This window comes from Schistocerca piceifrons, chromosome 2 (assembly GCF_021461385.2).
Source record: "Schistocerca piceifrons isolate TAMUIC-IGC-003096 chromosome 2, iqSchPice1.1, whole genome shotgun sequence".
NCBI classification, from domain to species: Eukaryota; Metazoa; Arthropoda; class Insecta; order Orthoptera; family Acrididae; genus Schistocerca; species Schistocerca piceifrons.
In genome coordinates, this window is record NC_060139.1 from 238,619,040 (window position 1) to 238,642,831 (window position 23,792).

At 39.0% G+C, this 23,792-nt stretch overlaps 1 protein-coding gene across 1 annotated transcript in view; it reads left to right on the forward strand.

Moving 5' to 3' along the window:
• LOC124777887 (adhesion G-protein coupled receptor G6-like) overlaps nt 1–23,792 on the forward strand; it is a 206,878-nt gene that overhangs the window by 126,979 nt on the left and 56,107 nt on the right. Inside the window, exon 8 of the mRNA XM_047253432.1 lies at nt 1,612–1,972. Coding sequence (XP_047109388.1) covers nt 1,612–1,972 — 361 coding nt within the window. The remainder of the gene's footprint in view (nt 1–1,611; nt 1,973–23,792) is intronic.

A 23,792-nucleotide genomic window follows, 5' to 3' on the forward strand; every position in this document is an offset into this window, starting at 1 on the left:
TGTTTGCTTCTGTGATATACTCATCATTGCAAATTACCTTTACTTCACTTCATTCTAATGATTTAGCTTCAAACTGAATCATTTTGGTTTTAGTTACATGTAGTTTCAGTCCATTTTGATGGAACCAAGATTCAAGTTTCTCTAAAGTATTTAGGACACTTTCCAAGTTTCTTCCCAGGCTCATTTTCAGTTGGAACTGATGTATCATCAGCAAATAAAACTGAAATAGCATCAGTAGCAGGTGGTTGGTCATTTATGTAGAAAAGGAACAGGTAGGGACCCCATATAAAACCCTGCAAGACTCCTTGGCCAATTGTTTTCCGGTCTGAGGAGCAATTTCTTGAATTTGATATTATAATTACTCTTTGTTCCCCACCTGTTAAGTAAGAGGTGAACCATTGTAAAGCTGGGTCTCTCATTGCATATCTATGTAATTTGTTTAGAAGTAAGGACTGGTTCACTGAATCAAAAGCTTTTGTTGGATCACAGAATATTTCTGGCCTTTCTACACTTGTCCAACAAGGAGCATATCTTTTGAGCAAACACATTAATTGCATTTACAGTGCTTTCTCCTTGTTGGAATCTGGAGTGATTTTTAAAAATTATGACAGTCACATTAAGAAATTTTTGAATTTGTTTTACTGAAGCCTTTTCAAACGCTTCCAGCAGAAGAGAGAGGGAGGTAATTCCTCACATCTTCTGTCAATCCCTATTTGAATAGTGGTTTTAACCCAACATGTTTTGCCGGCCAGTGTGGCCGTGCGGTTCTAGGCGCTTCAGTCTGGAACCGCGTGACCGCTACGGTCGCAGGTTCGAATCCTGCCTCAGGCATGGATGTGTGTGATGTCCTTAGGTTAGTTAGGTTTAATTAGTTCTAAGTTCTAGGCGACTGATGACCTCAGAAGTTAAGTCGCATAGTGCTCAGAGCCATTTGGAAAACAACACTGATCAAAAGATTGGTTTCTGATAGCTGACAGTGGTTGTGAAATGATATTACACACTCTTCTGATTACAGATAAGGGTATTTCATCCCATGTAGACAAGGTTTTGTTTTTTAAAGACAAAATTTCACTTTCCACATGCCTTTGGATGATTTTTTAAACTGTTTGAAAGATGTGTTTCCAAGCTTATGAAATGTACGTTGTCTTGACAGGCTACTATATCTTCATCTGACATTACTACATTTAAGAAGAATTCATTGAAACAGTTTGACATCTGAACATGGTTTATTACAGACTCTTTTTCAAATCTAATTTTTGAAATGTCATGAGTTTTAACTTTGGCTCCTAATTCTGACTGAACAACTGACCACACTACTTTTGTATTATTACTATGGTGGAGGGAGAAAGTATTGTTGGCCAATTTTTAGCTGCAGCTACAATTTTCCTGGATACAGTTTATTGTGTTGGACATTCATAACAAAATCAGTATTTCTGTTTGATTTTAACACATTGTGAATTCTCCTTTTCCTGACATTAAAAATTTTTATTCCATGTGTACTCCACTTAAGTTTATTGCTTACTTTCTTTTTCCAACATCTAGAAGGAAAAGATTCATTAAATATATCTAAAAAAACTGGCGAAGAGCAGATGTAAACATTTCCTGTTACAGGTTTCAAACCTGGGATCAAAAACAAGAAGATTACATGAACTCATCATGGGAACAGGAAACCATACCACTAGTGCACTCAGTAATCTGCAGTCCATTATCAGAGACAGAACAGATAAAAGTGATCAGAAACTGTCAGCTAGTGACATTGTTATTGTAGGTCTCGCTTTAGACTCAGCTGACACAGAGAAACTGAATTCTTCAGCTGTGGAAGCTGTGGCAGAGGTAACAGCAGCTATGACAAGGCAAGACAAAGAAGTACTGGAAGTAGCCCAGCAGACAGCTGAAAGTAGTAATGTCATACTGATGAATGTGGACAGAATATTAAGTGAGATTGACATACATGATGTGCCAGATGAGAAAGGTAACACTATTCATAGTTTCTAAGTGTTTACAGCAAACTTCTTTAGCTCCTGTATTTCATTAATGCATATCATCTCTCATTTATCCAGCTAATGCAAGAACATCTAATTAATTGCTCTGCTTAATATTTGTTGTTTGGTACTGTGTTTGAATCTGTGTGTGGGCATTCTTGATCCATCTCAAGTAGATTAGATTAGTAATTGTTCCATAGATCATGAATACGACACTTCGTAATGATGTGGAACATGTCAGGTTAATAAAAGGTGTCTATACAAGATATTACATTACACAAAATATTACACAACACTTAATATTTTTTTTCTTTTTTTGGATGGGGGGTGGGGAAATTACCCACTTACTATATCCAAAGATTCATCTAATGAGTAGAAGGAGTTGCCATTCAGAAATTCTTGTAATTTCCTTTTAAATGCTATATGGCTATCTGTCAGACTTTTGATGCTGTTAGGTAAGTGACCAAAGACTTTTGTGGCAGCATAATTTACCCCTCCTGAGCTAAAGTTAGATTTAACCTTGAGTAGTGAAGATCATCCTTTCTCCTAGTGTTGTAGCCATGTACACTGCTATTACTTTTGAATTCGCTTGGATTGTTAATAACAAATTTCATAAGTGAATATATATATATTGTGAGGCTACAGTGAAGATCCCTAGCTCTTTAAATAAGTGTCTGCAGGATGATCTTGGATGAGCTCTAGCAATTATTCTGATTACACATTTTTGTGCAATGAACGCTCTTTTACTCAACAATGAGTTACCCCAGAATATGATGCCATATAAAAGCAGAGAATGAAAATAGGCATGGTAAACTAATTTACTGAGATGTATATCGCCAAAATTTGCAATGACTCTAATAGTATAAGTAGCTGAACTCAAACATTTAAAGAGATCTTCAGTGTGTTTTTTCCAGTTCAACCCCTCATCAATGCACACACCTAGAAATTTTGAATATTCTACCTTAGCTACCGATTTCTGATCAAAGTCTATATTTATTAATGGTGTCATTCAATTTACTGTGTGGAACTGTATATACTGTGTTTTGTCAAAGTTGAATGAGAGCCCATTTGCAGAGAACCAGAGCTTATCTAGAAGTATTCCATGATTTACACAATCAAAAGCCTTTGAGAGATCACAAAAAATCCCAACAGGTGACTTCCAGTTACTCAGAGCATTTAATATTTCATTAGTGAAAGTATACATACCATTTTCTGTTGAAAAACCTTTCTGGAAACCAAACTGACATTTTGTTAAAACTTTATTTTTACAAAGGTGTGAAGCTACTGTACAATACATTACTTTTTCAAGAATTTTGGATAAGGCAGTCGGAAGAGAGATTGGGCAGTAGTTGTTGACATCTGATATATCCCCCCTTTTATGCAGTGGTTTAACAATGGCATACTTCAGTCTATCTGGGAAAATACACTGCTTCAGATAGCTATTACATATGTGGCTAATAATTCCACTTATCTCTTGGGAACAAGCTTTTATTATCCTGCTGGAAATGCCATCAATTCCATGTGAGCTTTTATTCTTGAGAGAGTTTATTATCTTCCTAATTACAGAAGGAGAGGTGGGTGGAATTTCAATTGCATCAAATTGTGTGGGTAAGGCTTTTTCATTAACTGCCTTGCTTCTTCTCATGAACATTTAGATCCTATTTTCTCTACAACATTTAAAAAATGATTATTCAAAATGTTTTTGACTTCTGGCTTGTTTTTTGTCAAGTTTCCATTCGCTTTTATGGTAATGCCATCATCCTGTACTCTTGATTGCCCCATCTCCCTTGTAATAATATTCCAAATTGTTTTGATTTTTTTATCAGAGGTATTAATCTCAGACATGATGCACATGCTTCTGAACTTTTTAATAACCTTTCTTAATGTAGCACAGTAGTTTTTATAATATTTGGCTGTTTGGGTGATCAGAGTCCGCGGCTCATGGTCTTGCGGTAGCGTCCTCGCTTCCGCGCATGGGGTCCCGGGTTCGATTCCCGGCGGGGTCTGGGATTTTCTCTGCCTCGAGATGACTGGGTGTTGTATGTCTCTTTGATCATCATTTCATCCTCATTTACTCGCAAGTCGCCATAGTGGTATTAAAGAACTTGTGGAGCGGCGGCCGAACCGCCCCATGAGTGGTCTCCCGGCCACCAATGCCATACGCTCATTATTATTATTATTATTATTACCATGATCAGAAAGGCCATTCACAATAGGACAAGCATTTATGTTTTTAAACATATCTTGATCTATAAAGTGTTATCTCTCAATGTGCTGCTGTCCTTTACTACCTGAGTAGGAAAATCAATGACAGATGTCAAATTGAAAGAACTGAGCAAGACTTCCAGGTCATTCTTCCTATTACACTATTTTAATGAATCAATATTGAAGTCCCCACAAATAATAATTTGCTTTCCCCTATCTGACAGACAGCACAACAAGGCATCCAAGTTTTCCAGGAATAAATGAAAGTTTCCTGAAGGGGACCTATATACTGATACAATTATAAAAGAGCCCTCCTTCAGTTTAAGTTGATAGGCACATGCTTCTATATGTTGCTCTAGACGAAACTTTTTTGTATCTAAGCTTTTTACACAGTGATAACTTTTGACATATATGGCACCTCCTCCTCTCACCTTATTCTCTCTACTCATATGTGCAGCTAGTTTATAACCACTGATATTTACCTTTTCCATATCAGACACAATGTGATGCTCAGACAGGCATAGTATATCTATTACATTATCAGATTCAATGTCATCTAAACAAACCAGAAGCTCATATACTTTATTCTTCAATCCCGGAATATTTTGCTGAAAAATGGTAGCATTATTTTTTACTTTACTTTTGTGAGAATCTACTTTTTTCTTTAATCCACCAATATTTTGGTTAAATATGGAAGCCGTGCGCCTCAATACAAGACTATATGGTAGAAATGGATGTATTAAACCACAATACATTATCCTCATTGTTTGGGTATTGACATATGGAGTTATTCTCCTTAAAACATATAGGCTAGATGATAGCCTTGTACATATGTTGTCAATTTGTTGTGTCCATAGTAGTTTGCTATCTATGCATATACCTAGGAATTTACACTCACTGCAGATTTTCCCTAAAATATTACTATCTTGAAAATCAATACAAGTTTGCAAATCACCAACATTGAAGGGGATTATATTTGTTTTTTGTAAGTTGACTTTTAGATTGTCATTTTCAAACTTTTCCTTTGCAATATCTATAAATTTTTTACCTCTATGCCAAGATTAAGAATATCATTTCCCCAACAAAGGCCTGAAGTGTCATCTGCATACATTGTAATGAAGGTATCATTTTTTACTATCTTTGGAAAGTCATTGACGTAACATATAAAATGGAAGTGACCAATTATCGATCCCTGAGGCACAGCAAATTTAATATTCCTGGCCCTTAATGTATAACTTTTTAATGTTTCTCCATTATTGTGTGAGACTGAGGTACACTGTCTTCTCCTTTTTAAATATGATGTGATGAGGTGCAATGGTTTTCCACTTATGCCCTTCCTGGCCGGTTTTGACAGAAGTACCTTATGATCAACCGTATCAAAAGCCTTTGATAGGTCTAGGAAAACTCCAGCTACTTGCACACCTTCATCAATTTTAGCAAGAGCTTTCAGCATAAATTCAAGTGTTGCAGTCATGGTGCTATGACCACTTCTGAAACCATGCTGAAAATCTCCCAGAATGTTGTGCTTATTATAATGCTCTAACATATATTTCAGAATTATTTTTTCAATTAACTTGCTAAAAATGTAAGTTAAAGTGAGTGGTCTGTAATTTTCTACTAGTTGTTTATCACCTTTTTTGTAGAGAGGTTTAACAATGGCTAATTTTAGTATGTCAGGAAACACTCCTTCTTTTAATACACTATTTATTAGATGCACCAAAGGATATGCTAGACTGTTTTCACACTGTTTAAGTAAAAATGGAGAAATTTCATACCATCCAGCAGATTTTTGTTTTTACGTTCTCTGATGAGCTGCAAAATATCCTTGATTTCAAGTTCATTCAGTTGATTAGCTTCAGAATTGTTCTCAGCAAGACTTCCAACAGGTACTTTATCTGTGATAGAAAAGTTTGATTCTATGATATCTATGAAATAGTTGAAGGAGATATCAAGGTGGTAAGGTAATGACCACGGTTCTCTCTTATAATCATCAATACTTTTAATACATGACAAACGTACAGGTCGAAGACTAGGCCGGAACTGAGGTCCTGGAAGTATACGAAACAAAAGTCAACTCGAAGACATAATACACATATGATAGCCCCCCCCCCCCCCTGCAGTATGGAGTACGTATGCGATGGTAGGGGAGGGGGGGGGGGTTAAGTGGGTTACAGTGAGTTCCTCCGCGTCTAATGGCACGGGCCATGTGGGAGGAGAGGGTGGAGCAAATCCTGGGATGCTGATGCTGATGCTGAAGTCTTGAAGCAACGTAGGCGGTCGTAGTCATCGGCCGGTGCAGGAGCGCTGGTGTGGAAGGGTGTCATCGGCAGGGAACTTAATGATCACCTTTCCACTTGGCCTAACGTAAGCACGTAGGTTGCCACATGTAGCACTTCGAGAGATTTTGAAACACTTCACTATACGTTGTGACACACCGCCTAAAGAGTCACATGATTCATCACACACAAGCAGCACTAATGCGGTATCACCACTAACAATGACAGATAAACCACAAATGTCATTAGGATGAATGTGGGTAAAGAGCTCGTAAGTGGTGCCTGCTAACGGAGAGGTATGCTGAGCCGGTGGGGTGGGGAAACCGTAGCACGGTGAGGGTGGTGTGCTGCAAGTAGAGGGGTAAGTGTCAGACGGTGAGGTCTGAGTGGGCGTGGCAGGAACCTGCAGGCTGTACTGGTTAGAAGAGCAGTGTGGTGTGCTGTCGCACAAAGATGGAACTGTTATATTAGAGCCCTGGGAGCTGGGGCCTCTGCTATGGGAGCCGGGAGACGGAAAACCCCGGAATGAGTGTGGGATCGTTGACGGGGCCGGTGTAAGCATGATTTTACTCGAATCATGAGCAGAGGAAGAAGGCCGAGGGTGGCCAGAGAATGTGGTCTCTTCAACAGTGGGTGAGGTAGGGGAAAACTCGATGCAAGCAGGTTTAACCCTGTTGAGGGAGACAGTAGTTACTGAGCCCTTAATTACAATGTCCATTGTGTTACTGGTTCATTTGACAACTGTGTACGGGCCTGTGTAAGGGGGCTGTAATGGGGCTTTTACATTGTCATCGCAAAGGAACACAAATTCGCAAGTGTTGAGCACCTTGGGAACATATGTGTGCAGCAGACTGTGGCTGGAAGGGGGCAGGGGTTGAAGCTTGTTACAGTGTAACCTCACCCGTTCTACCAAGGACGGCAGTTCGGACGGTTTGGCAACTGCAGTAGGAGCAACAAGTTCGCCTGGCAGTGTTAGGGACTGGCTGTAGATGAACTCAGCCACTGACCCTTTAAGGTCTTCCTTGAAAGTGGTCCGCAAACCGAGTAAGACGAATGGCAGGGCTTCCATCCAAAGGAGGCCATGGCAATGTAGGGCCATCTTAAGCGTCCTATGCCAATGTTCCATGACGCCATTGCTTTTGAGGGTGGTATGCTGTTGAATGACTTTTCTTGATGCTGCGCAGCCTACATAGTTTAGAAAACAAGGCAGACTCAAATTGACAGCCTTGGTCGGTCGTCAAGTAAACAGGGCAGCCAAAGCATCAAATCCAAGTGTCTATGAAGAATTGTGCCACTGATTCGGATGTAATACTGGGTAGCAAGGCAGCTTCCACCCAATGAGATGTTCTGTTTATAATAGATAGCACATATCTGTAACCCTCGGAGGGGGTGAGGGGGCCCACCAAGTTGATGTGAACGTGCTGGAAACGACTGGGAGGAGCAATGAAGCTGCCTAGTGGGGGCCATGTGTGCCGCAAAACTTTATTTTGTTGGCACGGAATGCAGGCATGGGCCCTGGCTTGTCAGTCGTGATGCATGTTGTGCCAGACGAAGCGCGGTGAAATAAATCTGGTAGAGGCTCTCACACTTGGATGAGTTAGGTTGTGTAATTTGTCGAACCTTGTCTCTGTAGAGGTTTGAGTATGAAGGGATGCAGCATACACCTATGACACTGGGAAAGGTGGATCGCACAGGTTTGAGTGACAAGCTGTGATCGGAAATAAGGTCCATAGTGTCCGTGTCGGCAGACTGTATCTGAGGCAAGTTAGAGAGGTCTATCAGAGTTGTGAGAGCGCCAACACAAGACAAAAAATCTGCAACCACATTATCTGCACCCTTGATGTATCGTATGTCAGAGGTAAATTGCAATATAAAGTCCAAATGAAGGAAGTGTCTAGATGGAGGGTCAAAGTGGTCATGGCGGTTGCTCGACAGGTTATTATGCAATTGGTCCTCCACATCTGCAGCGAAATTGTCCATCACAGAGTAATTGATGAGCTCGGTGGAACCTGACGCACTCAAATTACTGCACTGATGATTAGATTAGATTAATACTTGTTCCATAGATCATGAATACGACACTTTGTAATGATGTGGAACGTGTCAGGTTAATAAAAGATGTCTGTACAAGACATTACATTACACAAAATATTGCATGACACTAATGTTTAAGTTGGGTTTTATTTTTTTTTATTATTATTATTTTTCCCCCCTCCCTTAATTTATATCTAAAAATTCAGCCAATGAGCAGAAGGAGTTGTCATCTAGAAATTCTTTTAATTTATTTTTAAATGTTGGTTGGCTATCTGTCAGGTTTTTGATGCTGTTTGGTAGGTGACCAAAGACTTTTGTGGCAGCATAATTTACTCCTTTCTGTGCCAAAGTTAGATTTAACCCTGCATAGTGAAGATCATCCTTTCTCCTGGTGTTATAGCTATGCACACTGCTATTACTTTTGAACTGGGTTGGATTATTAACAACAAATTTCATAAGTGAATATATATACTGTGAGGTTACTGTGAGGATCCCTAGAACCTTAAATAGATATCTGCAGGATGACCGTGGGTGGGCTCCAGCAATTATTCTGATTACACGTTTTTGAGCAATGAATACTTTTCTACTCAACAATGAATTACCCCAGAATATGATGCCATATGAAAGCAATAACCCTAATTGCATATGTAGCTGAACTCAGACGTTTCAGCAGACCATCAAAGTGTTGCTTCCAGTTTAACCTCTCATCAATGGACACACCTAAAAATTTTGAAAATTCTACCTTAGCTAGAGACTTCTGTTCGAAGTCTATATTTATTACTGGAGTTGTACCATTTACTGTACGGAACTGTATATACCGTGTTTTATCAAAATTTAAAGAGAGTCTGTTTGCTGAGAACCACTTAATAATTTTGTGAAAAACATCATTTACAATTACATCACTTAGTTCTTGGCTTTTGGATGTTATTACTATACTTGTATCATCAACAAAAAGAACTAACTTTGCATCTTCATCAATGTGGAATGGTAAGTCATTAATGTATATCAAGAACAGCAAAGGACCTAAGACCGAACCCTGTGGGACCCCGTACTTGATAGCCCCCTAGTTTGAGGAATCAGCTGTTGTTTTAACATTACATGAACCACTTATTTCAACTTTCTGCATTCTTCCAGTTAAGTATGAATTAAACCATTTGTGCACTGCCCCCCTCAAATCATAATGATTTAGCTTATCTAAAAGAATTCCATGATTTTCACAATCAAAGGCCTTTGAGAGATCACAAAAAATACCAATGGGTGATGTCTGGTTATTCAGAGCATTTAATATTTGATCAGTGAAAGCGTATATAGCATTTTCTGTTGAAAATCCTTTCTGAAAACCAAACTGACATTTTGTTGGTACTTTATTTTTACAAATATGGGAGGCTACTCTTGAATACATTACTTTCTCAAAAATTTTTGATAGAGCTGTCAGAAGAGAGATTGGGTGGTAGTTGTTGACATCCGATGTATCCCCCTTTTTATGCAATGGTTTTACAATGGCATATTTCAGTCTATCGGAGAAAACACCCTGCTCCAAAGAGCACATACGTGGCTGAGAATCCTACTTATCTGTGGGGAACAAGCTTTAAGTACCTTGCTGGAAATACCATCAATTCCCTTTTCAGTGAGTTTATTAATTTACTGATTTCAGAGGGAGAGGTTGGTGGAAATACAGTTGTTTCAAACTGCACAGGTATGGCCTCTTCTATTAGTAGCCTTGCCTCTTCTAGTGGAGATCTAGATCCTATTTTCTCCATAACATTTAAAAAATGATTATTGAAAATATTTTCAATTTTTGATTGTTTGTTAGTACACTTGTAATTTAGTTTTATGGCACTAAAGTCTTCCTGTGCTCTTGGTTGCCCTGTTTCCCTTTCAATAATATTCCAAATTGCTTTAATTTTATTATCAGAGTTACTGATCTCAGACACGAAACAAATGCTTCTGGACTTTTTAATAACTTTTCTTAGTGCCGCACAATAGTTTTTATAATATTGAACAATTTCAGGGTCAGTACTCCATCTTGCTGTTAGACACAGTTCTCTTTTACAGTTGCAAGATATTTGTTAAAAGAAAAGAAAAAATTCTTTGACGTCTCTATTTATGCGCTGCTCCATGACTGCTGTCAATATCTTTATTCTTGGCTTGTGTGTAACTTCTGTGTATTTTCTTACAGTAAATGTGTTTTTTTTTTCGTATCCATGGTGTAATTACAAAGTTAATAAAATGTTTTCTTGCCTTTAAATAATATTTTTCATCAGGTTATGGGCCCAGTACACGTGTAAAGGCAAACAACACAGTTTAATTAAAACAATATTTGAAATGAGCGTATGTCTGTAAAGAAACATGACTGCTAGCGGCGATTATAAGGTCAGCATTGATAAGCTTGAAGGACCTGACGACTGGGCCAAATGGAAATGGCATATTTCTATGGTGCTACGTTCATATGGACTAGAAGATATTATTAACGGTACACGTGAACGTGTAGAGTTGTCGCAAGATGCGACAAGTGAACAAAAAGAAGCGTATGTGGAATGGCTCAAGGACGACGCAAAGGCAGCAAGTCTTATAGCAAGTGCGCTAAGTAAACCTGTTGCAGAACTCGTCTTAACGTGCAAGAATGCTAAAGAAATCTGGGACAAATTACGCGCCCGATTTGAACGTAGCAGTACTCAGCGTTTGAATATGTTGATTGAAACATTTTTCCGTGTTAAACGTGATGAATCGGAAGATATTAGTGCACATGTGGCCAAACTGCAAAAGTTATTTGTGGACCTGAACGATGAATTATCAAAACATGAAGAAAATACGCTATCTGAAAGAATCTTAAATGATCGAATTTTGTCTACACTGGGAAAACAGAAGCGTCCGATCTTACCCGTCGGCTTTGACCCGTGACGTAAGCGTGTTGTGGTGTGTGACGTCATTACGGCGCGGAGTTTGATTTGCGATTGTGGCGTGTTTGTAGATGTCTTGTTTTTGTTTGTCGTGCTCTCTGGTGGTGTGTTCATGGTTTTCGTTTGTTTCGTGTGGTGGGGAACTTTTTTGAGGTAAGTTCCGTTTTGTTTTTTGGTTATTTATGTATGTTTTGTGTATTGGGTATAGGTTGGAAACATCCGATCTCACGCGTCGGCTTTGACCCGTGACGTAAGGGACCTACACATTGATCTGTAGCGTAGCCCTGAATACGAGGTTAGGTTGGGAGTTTTTTTTTGGAATGCGGCCGCGGCAGCGGCCGCCTATGATTCGAAAATATTGATTTGACACTAATGAACATGTATACGTAATATGAAGCAATTTGATGAACATATTGATCTGTAGCGTAGCCCACTTGAGGTTAGGTTGGGAGTTTTTTTTTTGGAATGCGGCCGCGGCAGCGGCCGCCTATGATTCGAAAATATTGATTTGACACTAATGAACATGTATACGTAATATGAAGCAATTTGATGAACATATTGATCTGTAGCGTAGCCCTGAATACGAGGTTAGGTTGGGAGTTTTTTTTTGGAATGCGGCCGCGGCAGCGGCCGCCTATGATTCGAAAATATTGATTTGACACTAATGAAGCCTGTGGGGGGATGGGGGGGCACTGCAGACTCCCCCCACCGCATAACGACACATGATGATCAAATTTTGAAAAAAAATGAAAAATTTTTTCCGTACCTGCTAAACTGCATAAGTGCCGATGTATGTAGGTGTAAGGGAAGCTTTCGTTTCTTAGTTTTCTATTGGGAGATGTGATCGGTAGGTTCTGTTGAGCTATATAGGTTAAGGGAAGTGTCCGATTATGGATAGGAATGTGTTTTTTGGTATTTGGTCAGTTTTGTGATGTTGATTTATTTCGTTGTTTTGCGTGGTTTTGAATGGCGGTCGGTGGCTACATTTCGGTATATTTAGTTTCTCCGCACCCAAAAACCCCTAATTTCCCACGCTTGTCCCGTTACAGTCATTAGGCTTTTTGTGAAACTTGTGTATTTCAGTGTTTACAATACGTATGCGATGTTTTTATATCCGCCATATTGGAATTGTTTATAGTCGTTTCCGCGGTATTTGTGACGTCATGGGTCAAAGCCGACGGGTAAGATCGGACGCTTCTGTATTTCCCGACAATTTTAAGGATCTCTGGGATACGATACCGACAGAAAAGCAAAGCTTGAATTTATTGATTGAAAAACTCTTTACTATTGAACTGCGTGAACAAGACGTCAATGGAAGTGCTGCTTTTGTCGTTTCTAAAACGAGAAAACGGCAAACAAGTAATCAGCAAGTAAAGATGACGAAGTCACAATTAAAACAGAAGTTTCCGTGTAATAAATGCAAACAATTAGGTCACTGGGCAGCAGAGTGTCCACAGAACACTCGTGACAGCAATAAAAGAAAAGAAGCGAGACAGTGAACACGCTGCATTTACTTCTTACGCTATGGGTGTGTGTACCAGTAATCACAGTGACCCAAATAAATGGTATTGCGACAGTGGCGCTACAAATCGTATCACTCCCAACAAACAGTATTTTGTTTCGTATAGTGAATTTGATGTTCCTCAAGTAATTTCATTGGGAAAGCAAAATGTGGAAATGTGTGCATACGGTCAAGGAATAGTTTACATCCAAATCCGACGAAACAATAAAAGGTACAATGCTAGAATGGACAATGTTTTATACGTCCCTGATGCAAGTGCTAATCTGTTCTCTGTGAGAGCCATTGCCTGCAGAGGCTACAGTACTAATTTTAGTTACAATAATGTCTGTGTTCGAAAACAAGTCAGTGGCAATATTGTTATGACAGGTTATGTGAAAAATGGACTTTATGTGTTGAACATGCGTGTTGTTAGAAATGCAAAAATGAATCGTATGAGCTTGATGACTTCATCCGAAACATTGCAAGTGTACCATGAAAGGTTTGGTCATCAGAATAAACAACATGTGAAGAATATTTTAAAAGGAATGAACATTAATGTGGAAGATACCAAGAGTGAATTTTGTGACGGCTGTGCGGTTGGAAAGATGCATAGGCTGCCATTCAAAACACGAACAATACGCGCTACCAGTACTGGTGAATTAATCCACGCGGATGTAAATGGACCAATGAGCACGAAATCTTTTGGAGGCAAGCATTATTATGTATGTTTCAAAGACGATTTTAGTAAATTTCGTCGAATTTTCTTTTTAAGACACAAAAGTGAAGTGTGTACTGTGCTTAAGCAGTTTTTAAATGAAGCACGAACTAATGGACATGTTGTCAAACAATTTAGATGTGATGGTGGCAAAGAATTTAACAATAAGAATGTCAGTGAACTGCTTGCAGACGGGGGAATAGAGCTACTGATTCCTCCTCCTTACACTCCTGAACAAAATGGTGTGGCTGAACGGGAAAATAGGACCATTGTTGAAGTTGCCCGGTCAATGCGATCATCTCAGAATTTTTGGTACAGGCTGCTATGTTCACATTAACAAACAATTCCGTTCCAAGTTTGATGATAAGGCAGTTTTTGGACGACTTGTTGGATATGTTAATGACAAAGATGGGTTCAGAGTTTGGATTCCATCTAAAAAAAAAGTGGTGTTGAGTCACGATGTAAAATTTAAGCCAGAAATTGTTTGTGATTTACATAGTGATCATGTTGAATTTGAAGTCCCTCGGGAAGAATTTAATGATCCGAATTCATCTAAAGATGACCAATGTAAATCTCCTAGGCTGTACACTTCAGGAGGAAGCCAAACTCAAGAAAAAATTGGCACTGTCGATTCTAGAGAAAGTAAAGAGTCGAGTGAATCTGAAGAAAATAAAGAATTAACAGAATTTCTAAAAGCAGAAGCTGCTGAATCTTCTAATGAAGAGAAACAGAAGAATAAAAGACAACGAAGAAAACCAACCTGGATGGAAAGTGGTGAATTTTGTATGGCAACAAAAGTTGATGCACTTGGATACAAAGATCCAAACTGTTTTTCAGAAATATTGCAGTCAAACGAGAAGGAAGAATGGATGCAAGCTATTAGTGAAGAACTTCAATCACTTAAGGAAAACAATACCTGGGCGCTGGTTGACCGTCCGAAGAATGCCAAAGTATTGCAAAACCGCTGGGTTCTACGGCGAAAGGTCGCAGTCAATGGAGGTACTCGCTTTAAAGCCAGATTGGTTTCAAAAGGCTGTATTCAGAAAGCAGGAATTGATTATGACGACGCCTTTAGCCCTGTGGCACGTTATGACACCATACGAACTCTGTTGGCTGTAGCTGCTTCAAAGAAAATGCTGCTAGAACAATTCGATGTAAAGACAGCTTTTTTGAATGGAATACTTGAAGATGAAGTATATATGGAACAACCAGAAGGTTTCGAAGATGGTACAGGCCGAGTATGTTTCTTAAAAAAAGGTCTTTATGGGTTGAAGCAAGCGCCACGTTGCTGGAACAAACGTTTTGTTGAGTTCATGAAGAAAGCTGGTTTTTCAAACAGTGATGCAGACCCATGCCTATTTTATCGTAGACAAAATGGAAATAGCCTTTATGTGGCAATCTACGTTGATGATGGCCTGATTGTCGGCAGTAACAAGAAAGAGATTGCTGTTTTTATGGATGTTTTACAACATGAATTCGAAATAACAACTGGCAGTCTTGACAATTTTCTTGGCATAAAAATAAAGCAATATGAAGATGGAGCAATAATGATAAGTCAAGAGAAATACACAGAAGAAATTCTGCAAAGATTTCGAATGGCAGAATGCAATACAATCTCAACTCCTATTGGATGTGAGGACAATAATCAAAACGAAGAAGTTTCGTCATCTGTACCCTACCGTGAAGCAATTGGTTGTCTCATGTACCTTTCAACAGTAACTCGTCCAGACATCACTTTTGCAGTCAATAAAGCTGCTCGAGCTATGGAGAAACCAACCACTGAAGACTGGAATAGAGTAAAGCGCATTTTCCGGTATTTGAAAGGGACCTTAAATTTTGGAATTGTATATAATAAAAAAGAAGAGTTAAAGATTTACGCTGATGCAGATTTCGCAGGTGATAACCGGACAAGGCGCTCAACAACTGGAATTCTTGCAAAGTACTCTGGTGGTGCAGTGTCATGGACAAGTCAGTTGCAGAAAGTAGTGGCCACATCCACAACCGAGGCGGAAATAATTGCAGCTAGTGAAGGAGCACAAGAGTTAGTTTGGTTACGTCGTCTGCTATCAGAATTAGTGGAAATGTCGGGGCAGCCTCCAGTTCTTTACATTGACAATGCTAGTGCACTGACGTTGGCAAAAAATCCAGAATATCATCGACGTTCTAAACATATAGAGGACCGACATTTCTATGTTCGTGAAAGATATCTGAACGGTGAGATTTTCTTGGAACACATTGATGGACACAATCAGTTGGCAGATATTTTGACGAAACCTCTTGAACAAGTTCGATTTAATTTTCTATGTTCAGAAATTGGCATGCAAGAGACAAAGCAACAATTTCATGATTTTTTCTTTTGGAGGAAGTGTTAAAAGAAAAGAAAAAATTCCTTGACGTCTCTATTTATGTGCTGCTCCATGACTGCTGTCAATATCTTTATTCTTGGCTTGTGTGTAACTTCTGTGTATTTTCTTACAGTAAATGTGTTTTTTTCCGTATCCAGGGTGTAATTACAAAGTTAATAAAATGTTTTCTTGCCTTTAAATAATATTTTTCATCAATATTCTTATTCCTTTAGTTAGCCAAGGTTTTTTATATGTTTTCTTGGAATTATGTTTAACTATTTTCTTGGGAAAACAGTTTTGAAATACCCTTAAAAATGTATCGTGAAATTAGTTATATTTCAAGTTTGCATCGGGTTCCTTGTACACTTCATCCCAGTCTAGCCACTGTAGGCTTTCCCTAAAGTTTGCAATATTTATATTGTTAATTGAACGCACTGCTTTGAAAGTCTGATTTGATATACTGCATGGAGCTATGTCATGTACTGTAACTAGCTGTGCACCATGATCTGAAAGACCATTCTCAACAGGATAAGCATTTATGTCCTTAAACTTATCTTGGTCTATAAAAAAGGTATCTATCAATGTCCTGCTGTTCTTTGTTATCCGAGTAGGAAAATCAATGACGGAGCTCAAATTGAAATAACTGAGCAATACTACAAGGTCATTCTTCCTATTACACTCTTTCAGGGAATCAACATTGAAATCCCCACAAATGAACATTCGGAATAACAGGCTGGCGAATGTCATTCATATTGTGTGCAACCGGTGCAGAGTGATACACACGTGGAGCTTGCACATTCGCCAGCCTGTTACTCCGAGTGTTCATCAGTGCAGTAATTTGAGTGCGTCAGGTTCCACCAAGCTCATCAGTGATTCTGTGATGGGCAATTTCCCTGCAGATGTGGAGGACCAATTACATAATAACCTGTCGAGCAACCGTCGTGACCACTTTAACCCTCCACGTCGGGGTCACCACTGAAGGAGATATAAAGTTGGTAAGGTAATGACCATGGTTCTCTCTTCTAATCATCAATACTTTTATTACATGATAAATGTACAGGTCAAAGACTAGGCCAGAACTGAGGTCCCGGAAGTATACAAAACAAAGATCAACTCGAAGACATAATACACATATGATGTTCTGGCCTATCGATCCGTGGATCGACGCCACATAGTCATTAAAATGTTACTGATCTCTTGAGGATTGGTGACATCAATATTGTTATTAGAGATCTGTATTTTGATATTACCTTTTAGCTTTGTTTCATTGTCTCTTATTTCATTTACTATTGGCCAGCAGGTCTTGGAGATACAATCTGAATTTTGTATTTTCGAGTTAAGCTTTTCAGTCTTCAATCTTTTGACTTGCTTATGATACTGGTACATGTATTGTTTGTATTTATCACTATGCTCATTGTTTATGGTCTCTCTTTGTATCACATACATTTCCTCCATTTTTTCTTTCAGTTCTTTGGTAGAATTATCAAATTCCATGGGCCTTGACTGTCTTGCCTTATTCTTATTAATATTTATCTTTCTGATGGGAATAGTATTATTTAGATGATAAGATAATGTATCTAGAAAGGCATCCCATTTATTATTCACTCCTTTGGCTTGAAATACTAGTTGCCGAGATTCATGACCAAGGCTCTCTGTCAGTTTGGCAATGTTGATAACAGAGAGATTTCTTTTGTATTCATAAATTTTCTTTGGTTTTATACAAGGATCTCCCTTTAGCACAAATAGCTGATAACCTTCACCCCTATTGACGAGATTGTTGTGGAAACTTGTAACGAAGATTATCAGTAAGATTCAGCAGTTACATTAGGAACTTTTCAACCAACATCCCTTACAGTCCAAAACTTGCATCTAGTTTCTTGTGCTTGAAACAATGGCTTGGTGGATTATTGTTCATAGATGACAGGGAACTCAATCTTGCAGTTATCAACTGGTTCTGATCCCAGATAAATAACTTCCGTGCAGAGTATCTGAAAAAGAAAGTGTAATGCAACAAAGAAAGCATGAAAGTGAACACCAATTATCTGGAAAAGTGAAATAGGTTTGTAGGAAAAAAACCACTAATTTCAATGAATGTATTTTTATATTACCACATTACCCTTAATTTTCAAGTATGTCTTGTGTATGTTCATAATCTTGTCAAGGAGGTTGCTTTAAGCCATCTTTCCTAGAAGCTGTCAACCTTTTGTAAATCACTGAAGTGGTTAGGCTGCTGTTTATTTTGTTTCATAACCCAGGGTGATTCAAAGCATGATACAATTTTAAATTTTTATGTACTTTTTTCACATAAATAAACAAATAGCAGCCAATTCTTTTAGGATGAAACAGAAGTGAAACCCCATACCTGAAATACACAGTGAACACTGAAGCATAATGATGCCCTACGTACAGGGAAATGTCAGTGTGGAAAATATTAATAATAAAAAGCAAACATTGAATGAGAAAGAATAGAGGCAATCAATCAGGTCGCAAAATCTTAATTATGTTTTAAGGACATTCAATGAAGGACGCTTTCCATTTGTTCTTCACTTTACAAAGTACTAACAAACCTAGCAATGCTTTGCAATTGCTGAGTGTATATATGTCCAAATCCCCCCCCCCCCCCCTTCATCACTGACCATCTCCTCTTTCTCCCTCTCTCCATCCATTTACTCCCCCTTCCATTTCTGTCCATATCCTCTTCCCCTCTCTCCCTGACCCTGAGACTTATTGTTATTGCAAACGAAACTGCAATTGGGGAATGAAGTCTTGTAAACGGAATGCATAAATTGGTTGATATAATTAATGTACAAGAGCAACCTCTCCAGTTGCTGGATATGTGAGGATAGTAGCTTCAATAACAGTGTTTCTTATAGTTTTAATCTGTGAACAGGTAGGATTCCAAAGTCTTTAATGATTCAGATTCCATAGTAGTATTCTAATCATAAGTCAATAAACTACAAATACAACATTATTCCTCTTAAAACTGACTGTGATGAAAGAAACAAAACAGCACACTGTTGTGTAAACAATTTTTGTTTGAAATTATATATAAGAAAAAAGAATATATTTGGAAGAAACAGTTTGTTTAATGGTTTACATGCACTGGTATCAAAGCTAAAACTGCGAGAATGAAACCAAAATTGCAAATTTGTACAGCACAGCATTTTCTTGTTCACAGTCAGTTTTACAGATAATCTGTGCTTTGTTGTTTAAAAATACATATGGCCTGTGTCCATTTGAATGTTGGTAGAGTATTGTGTAACAATTTGAAGTAAAATGGTCAAGAACTTCTCAAGATTTTTGTTACAGTATTTCCCCTTTGTATATTAAATATGTATTTACAGGGTGTTTCAAAAATGACCGGTATATTTGAAACGGCAATAAAAACTAAACGAGCAGCGATAGAAATACACCGTTTGTTGCAATATGCTTGGGACAACAGTACATTTTCAGGCAGACAAACTTTCGAAATTACAGTAGTTACAATTTTCAACAACAGATGGCGCTGCGGTCTGGGAAACTGTATAGTACAATATTTTCCACATATCCACCATGCGTAGCAATAATATGGCATAGTCTCTGAATGAAATTACCCGAAACCTTTGACAATGTGTCTGGTGGAATGGCTTCACATGCAGATGAGATGTACTGCTTCAGCTGTTCAATTGTTTCTGGATTCTGGCGGTACACCTGGTCTTTCAAGTGTCCCCACAGAAAGAAGTCACAGGGGTTCATGTCTGGCGAATAGGGAGGCCAATCCACGCCGCCTCCTGTATGTTTCGGATAGCCCAAAGCAATCACACGATCATCGAAATATTCATTCAGGAAATTAAAGACGTCGGTCGTGCGATGTGGCCGGGCACCATCTTGCATAAACCACGAGGTGTTTGCAGTGTCGTCTAAGGCAGTTTGTACCGCCACAAATTCACGAAGAATATCCAGATAGCGTGATGCAGTAATCGTTTCGGATCTGAAAAATGGGCCAATGATTCCTTTGGAAGAAATGGCGGCCCAGACCAGTACTTTTTGAGGATGCAGAGACGATGGGACTGCAACATGGGGCTTTTCGGTTCCCCATATGTGCCAGTTCTGTTTATTGATGAAGCCGTCCAGGTAAAAATAAGCTTCGTCAGTAAACCAAATGCTGCCCACATGCATATCGCCGTCATCAATCCTGTGCACTATATCGTTAGCGAATGTCTCTCGTGCAGCAATGGTAGCGGCGCTGAGGGGTAGCCGCGTTTGAATTTTGTATGGATAAAGGTGTAAACTCTGGTGCATGAGATGATACGTGGACGTTGGCGTCATTTGGACCGCAGCTGCAACACGGCGAACGGAAACCCGAGGCCGCTGTTGGATCACCTGCTGCACTAGCTGCGCGTTGCCCTCTGTGGTTGCCGTACGCGGTCGCCCTACCTTTCCAGCACGTTCATCCGTCACGTTCCCAGTCCGTTGAAATTTTTCAAACAGATCCTTTATTGTATCGCTTTTTGGTCCTTTGGTTACATTAAACCTCCGTTGAAAACTTCGTCTTGTTGCAACAACACTGTGTTCAAGGCAGTGGAATTCCAACACCAGAAAAATCCTCTGTTCTAAGGAATAAACCATGTTGTCTACAGCACACTTGCACGTTGTGAACAGCACACGCTTACAGCAGAAAGACGACGTACAGAATGGCGCACCCACAGACTGCGTTGTCTTCTATATCTTTCACATCACTTGCAGCGCCATCTGTTGTTGAAAATTGTAACTACTGTAATTTCGAAAGTTTGTCTGCCTGAAAATGTACTGTTGTCCCAAGCATATTGCAACAAACGGTGTATTTCTATCGCTGCTCGTTTAGTTTTTATTGCCGTTTCAAATATACCGGTCATTTTTGAAACACCCTGTATATATTACATGTATTTAAAAACTATACAGCCAGTTAGAGCATCATGTAAAAATAGGAAGTAAATCAGTCAAGAACTTTTCAAGATTTTTTTCTAATGATGTCTCCCCTTTAGGTATTACATACATAAATATCTACCAATCCATGTCTGGATATGTACTGTTTTTGTGCTACAACCTTTTGAAAACATGTTTGCTAATAAAGTATGCAACAGGGTGGTCATGGTGGAGGGTGGTTACATCAGATTGGCTGATGTCATTTGACATACATTCTACATGTGTAGCCTCATTCACATTTCTGTGAGTGTTAATGCAACATGGTTGAGCTCACACTTGCAGAGTACACTGATATGATCCTTCCGAATGGTGAAGCTCACAGAAATAGAAGAGTCACTCATTGCCCTTATGAAGATTGTTCTCCACAATGTTTGACTCCATCAAATACCCTTTTTTACCAATGGCTTCAAGAAAGGGTACCTTCACCATCAGCAGATGTGACTGTGGCTCCAAGGAGATGCCACACATCCATATTGGAAGAGGCTGTACAACCATCACATTGAAGAGAATCCTTTAATGAGCACATGAGCAATTTCTTTGGCTGTTAATGAGTCTAACTGTGAAACAAGTGATGTACTGGATCATGCCTAATCAATTACTTGTAAAAGTAATCATGTTACCAACATGTTTGCAAATGGTTGTAGCACAGAAATTATATGTTTCTGGACATGGGTTCCAATTCAAAATATTATCTCCTCCAAGTTCTAGAAGTTTGTATTGGGAATTTCAAAAACACCCTGTATAGTGATATAGAGATGAATTTACTGTAATCAGTTTTTTATCTTTTTTATGCTGATTTACAATATCTCAGTTATAATTTCGTGATCTTTCTCAACAAACTTAAAATTTTGTTAACATCTGCTTACAAAGAAATTACTATTATAACACTGTACGGAGACTACAGTAGCAACTTTTTGAGGCATTCTGCACAGAAGAAGGAAGCAAACTCCTGTATTCTTCAGTTAATTTAATTTGATCTGTGGCTTTCCCCAACAAGAATTCAGAGAAGTAGCAACATAGTAATAGATTGTACACCTGTTGATGTCCAATGTGGAATCAGTTACTAGTTGGTTGTTTGACCATTAGATACTGATCTTAATGCATTGGGCACTAGGAAAGAAATGGGGAGTCCACAAACATGTTTTTTTAAGTGCACAACTGACAAAGTTGAAACTACATTTAAATGTTAATGTGCCAAATGAAAATTTTCAGCACCAACAGAAATAAATGGATCCCTGTGTTTGGCCTACAACTGAAAGTAAATTTGGCCAAGGCTTGTGTTCAGGTGATAAAGAATAAAACTTTATGAAAAAAGTACTTATAATATGCCAAAGGCTGAAGATCCAATAATAAGTAGCGAAAATTCTAGAAACATTCTGCCAGTGGTGTAATAGTTTCATACATTTGCTGAAAGTTGTGAAAGATGCTATAGCAGTAGTTACATGCATTATTGAAGTTTGTGCAATTATAAAACCCAGTGCAAATTAACACAAAATAGTGACAGGCTGCAATTCTGAGCATCTAAAGAATTTAGCATTTACTACAGAATATGATGTGATATACTAATGTGCAAAGAAATTTTTGTTGTTTCTGATCTCCAGTTTTATTGATCTGAATATTCTAAATAGTCATGGTTTGGAACTACTATTCTATGTAAAGGAGATTTTAATGAGATTTTAATTCAAACTATGCAGATTTTCAAAATTATTTGGTAATATTTAATGAACAGTCCCTTTGACTGTCATGCATGAGCAGTACCTATTAGACAGAGGGGGTCCAACAGCCGATCAATTTCAGTCATTCCACTAGAAAGGAGATAAACGGCTCATGCTGTCTGTATTTCAACCATACCTAGATGGTCAATACTGCAGTTTGTTTATGTCCGCATTGTTACTTTGTGCCAGGAAGGGCTCTCAACAGGGAATGTGTCCAGGAGTCTTGGAGTGAACCGAAGCGATGCTGTTCAGGCATGGAAGAGATACAGAGGGGCAGAAACTGTCAATGACATGCTTTGCTCAGGCTGCCCAAGGGCTAATACTACAGTGGATGACTGCCACCTATGGATTATGGCCCAGAGGAACCCTGACAGCAATGCCACCATGTTGAATAATGCTTTTCATGCAGCCACAGGATGTCATGTTATGACTCAAACTGTGCGCAATAGGCTGCATGATGCACAGCTTCACTACCAACATCCATAGTGAGATCCATCTTTCGAAACCACGACACCATGCAGTGCAGTACAGATGGGCCCAACAACATGCTGAATGGACTGCTCAGGATTGGCATCACATTCTCTTCACCGATGTGCGTCACATACACCATCAGAGAGACAATCATTGGAGATGTGTTTGGAGGCAACCCAGTCAGGCTGAGTGCCTTAGACACACTGTCCAGTGAGTGAGGTTTCCTGCTGTTTTGGGGTGGCACTATGTCGGGCGGACGTACACCGCTGGTGATCATGGAAGGCGCTATAATGGCTGTACAATACGTGAATGCCATCCTCTGGCCGATAGTGTAACCATATTGGCGGCATACTGGGGAGGCATTCATGTTCATGGATGATGACAATTTGCCCCCCCCCCCCCCCTATCATACACAACTTGTGAATGACTTCCTTCAGGATAACAACATCACTCGAATAGAGTGGCCAGCATGTTCTCCAGACATGAACCCTATAGAACATGCCTGGGATAGATTGAAAAGGGCTGTTCATGGACGATGTGACCCACCAACCATTCTGAGAGATCTATGCTGAATCGCCATTGAGGAGTGGGATGATCTGGACCAACAATGCCTTGATGAACTTGTGGATAGTGTGCCATGATGAATACAGGCATGCATCACTGCAAGAGGATGTGCTACTGGATATTAGAAGTACTAGTGTGTA